The sequence below is a fragment of the Poecilia formosa genome, unplaced genomic scaffold, assembly GCF_000485575.1.
Source record: "Poecilia formosa unplaced genomic scaffold, Poecilia_formosa-5.1.2 Scaffold27, whole genome shotgun sequence".
Taxonomy (NCBI): domain Eukaryota; kingdom Metazoa; phylum Chordata; class Actinopteri; order Cyprinodontiformes; family Poeciliidae; genus Poecilia; species Poecilia formosa.
Window position 1 is genome coordinate 1545610 of NW_006799966.1, and position 2929 is coordinate 1548538.

At 39.4% G+C, this 2929-nt stretch overlaps 1 protein-coding gene across 2 annotated transcripts in view; it reads right to left on the bottom strand.

Annotated features, from left to right (window-relative positions):
• Positions 1-451: 451 nt before the first annotated feature.
• The window catches only part of gata6 (GATA binding protein 6), an 8069-nt gene continuing 5591 nt past the window's right edge, over positions 452-2929 (bottom strand). For both annotated transcript variants that reach the window (XM_007548608.2, XM_007548609.2), the window contains exon 7: positions 452-2709. In XM_007548608.2, coding sequence (XP_007548670.1) covers positions 2548-2709 — 162 coding nt within the window. In that variant the 3' untranslated portion in view covers positions 452-2547. The remainder of the gene's footprint in view (positions 2710-2929) is intronic.

Genomic DNA, 2929 nt, shown 5'->3' on the forward strand with positions numbered 1-2929 from the left:
TTTAAAGGGCTTTTAAACAGAGGTTGCATGAGTTGCACCAAGGTTTTTGAAGTTGGAGTTGTACGACCGCAGAAGTCCGCTCTGGTCTTGACCCTTTATGGACGAGGTGTCTTGCATAATAAGCTAGCTCTAAACAGACAGAGGCTAAAACTATGTGAAAGAAGGAAGGGAACGGTCCGAGTGTAACAAATGGAATATTGGAGGCCAGGGAAACTGAGCAAAACAGAGACAGGGAACTCAATGTTAAAAAAAAAACGCACTTGGAAAAAGTTACAAACTGTCATTTTTTTAAAAAGTAAATAATTTTTACTGTAGCTAAGATATTGACTACTTTTAACATTTTAACAAATCCCAACGTCAAAACCCCCAAACTTTTTGTTAAATGTGTGGGGAAAGAAAACTCTGGGGTGAAAGGGTTTTCAGTAGGAATAAAGTCTTTTTTTATATATATTAAATATACAACAAGAAGTGAAATGAGGAACAAAAACTCAATTTTTATGTTTTTGGCTAGAGATAATTTTTTACAACTAGATTTATCAAAAAAAAAAATTCTGTTCTTCCACTAGTTAATCTTAAAAAGATTTAATAAGTTAAAGCTTTCGTCCGTCAAAACAGAAACAGGGAGTGAAAGCATGGACATGGGTGAGTCATAAGGAATGCCTGAATGTCCAACACCACGGCTCCCTACATAAATTCCCATCTCTGACGCGTTGCCCTTAAAATAGTGTGCTTCTTTTCAAACAAACACTAAATTTACTTGCTTCATCAGAACAATTTATTGGACTGGATTTAAATATAATAATTTCTCATGATGTTCCAGAAAAAAAATAAAACATGAAACGTAAAAGCGAGCCTGGTACTCAAAGAAATAAATACGTTCAGGGGAGGGAATGATAAGATCTCTGCAAGAATGGAACAAGTTCTGGAAAGGGGCGAAGCTTACATTAAACTCAGGAGACGGCCTCCAGGATTCAGTCTCTTTAGAATTAATTGAATTTGTTTTTTTTTGTTTTTTTTTTCTTTAGCAAGAATAGTCACAAACAATGACAAAGATCCAAAAAAACTTCTCAGGCTGTCAATTCTTTTCGGGAAGCAGAAATGTGATCGCAGCAGAGCCGGTCCAAGGCCGTTCTGAGACACAGGGGAGCGGCTCTGAACAGAAGTTGATATTTCAGCTACCATGTCATAGCAATTAGATATTAGACATAACCTTTGCTATGTAACATCTGCAGTCCAGGTGATTGTTTTTTTGTATGAAGGTGGAGGGCAAACAATACAATTTACTCAGGAAAAAAATAAAAAAATCTGGCTACATTCAGTTGCATAAAACACTTGAAACATTACAAATTTGCACAAATAGCACTGATGCATGGCTTTTGAGCTCCCAGCAGCCTCCTGTTGGTTGTGGAGCCCTCTGCAGGGGTTTGTCTTGCTTATGCCTTGGGCTGGCTCTGGATCCCAGCCATTTTGTTTCTTAAAAATAAATCACAGGATCTTCTATTGGCTCATTTTAAATTCACTATAATAATTATTCATGAAGAAGTTCAGTGACTGCGCTCTCTAAATTTTTTTTTTCTAATTTTGTGCTGAAAATGAGGAAACAGCAGAGAATTGCAAAACGTGTAAATTTTATGCTGAGTCAGGTAGTGCAGCCATTTAGTTATGCCGGCTGAGCTTTGTTCAAACACAACATCCAATTGCATGCAAACATCTTTTAAGAACAGTACCTTCCTCCTCTCTGTAGCTGACAACATTTTAATACATAAAACAAGAAGGAATCGATAATTTGTATGTTTTGAAGAAAATTATTAAAGAAAAAAAAAAACACTGACATTTATACCCTGTTTTAACCAAACTACTTTCAACATAAGCAGTAAGAGCTTTCAATGGAAAACGTGCAGGTCCAACAAACACTTAAAAAAAATTAAAAAAAAGACATCAGAATGGTTTAACATCTGCTCTATATTGATATCTTTATTAACAATCATAGCCACGTTCTCAACAATTGGAGATTTATAAATATATATAGATATATATATATTTTTTTATTATTATTTTGATTCATCAAAGTCATCTCAGCACTTATGGCATGATTCCAGTTGTGGGGAGAAAAAAGAAGAACAATCTAAATGTCCTCAGTGCCTCATCAAGCACTCGTGTCCAATCAGCAGTGTTTTCTGTAGAGAGGAAATCCGTTATGTACACGATGGCTTTCTTTGAAGAACCCCTGACGGGAGAGATCAGAGTGAACAACAGGCTTAAAACCATCCTGCGCAGGCCGCCTGACTGATTGTCCGGCCTGACATTTCCACTGACTGCAAGACGCCAGCACCAATCCCGGATATTCCACACACAGATCAAGGTTTAAGCCGTGACTGACGCTCGTCTCTCCATCGTTTTCCCCTCATGTCGGACTCTTCTTGCTGGGGCCGAAGGGTGGTGGTAGGGAGCAAACACCGTCCTCCAGGTATATCCACGCCGCAGCGTCCAGAAAGAACGGGGTAGAGGTCAGGGATTTCTGTCCACACACACAAAACCTTTGAGTGTTTAGGCTAAAGCTATGGGGCACCAGGGTTCCCCCCTCACTGAAGCTACATCTGACGACTGGGTCAGGCCCACGCTGGTGTACAGGCTGTCCTGTCCAGGGTATTTCACCGCAGAGCCCGAGCCGGCTCCCTCCCCAGAGGCCGGCAGCACGGACGAGCTGACCTGCAACAGCAGCGAACGCAATGTCAGCTGGGAACGTTATTCAAAATGTATAGCACTAATTTCGAGAGAGATAAGTATAGGTCAGACATACAGTCGACTTCTGCTGATAAACACTTTACAGGCTGGATCCAACAAACTTTGCTTACAAAACAGTTCAAGTGTAAACATCTCAAATCTACTTAATGTAAAAAGAACTTCATCATTATCCAGAGTAGGTTTT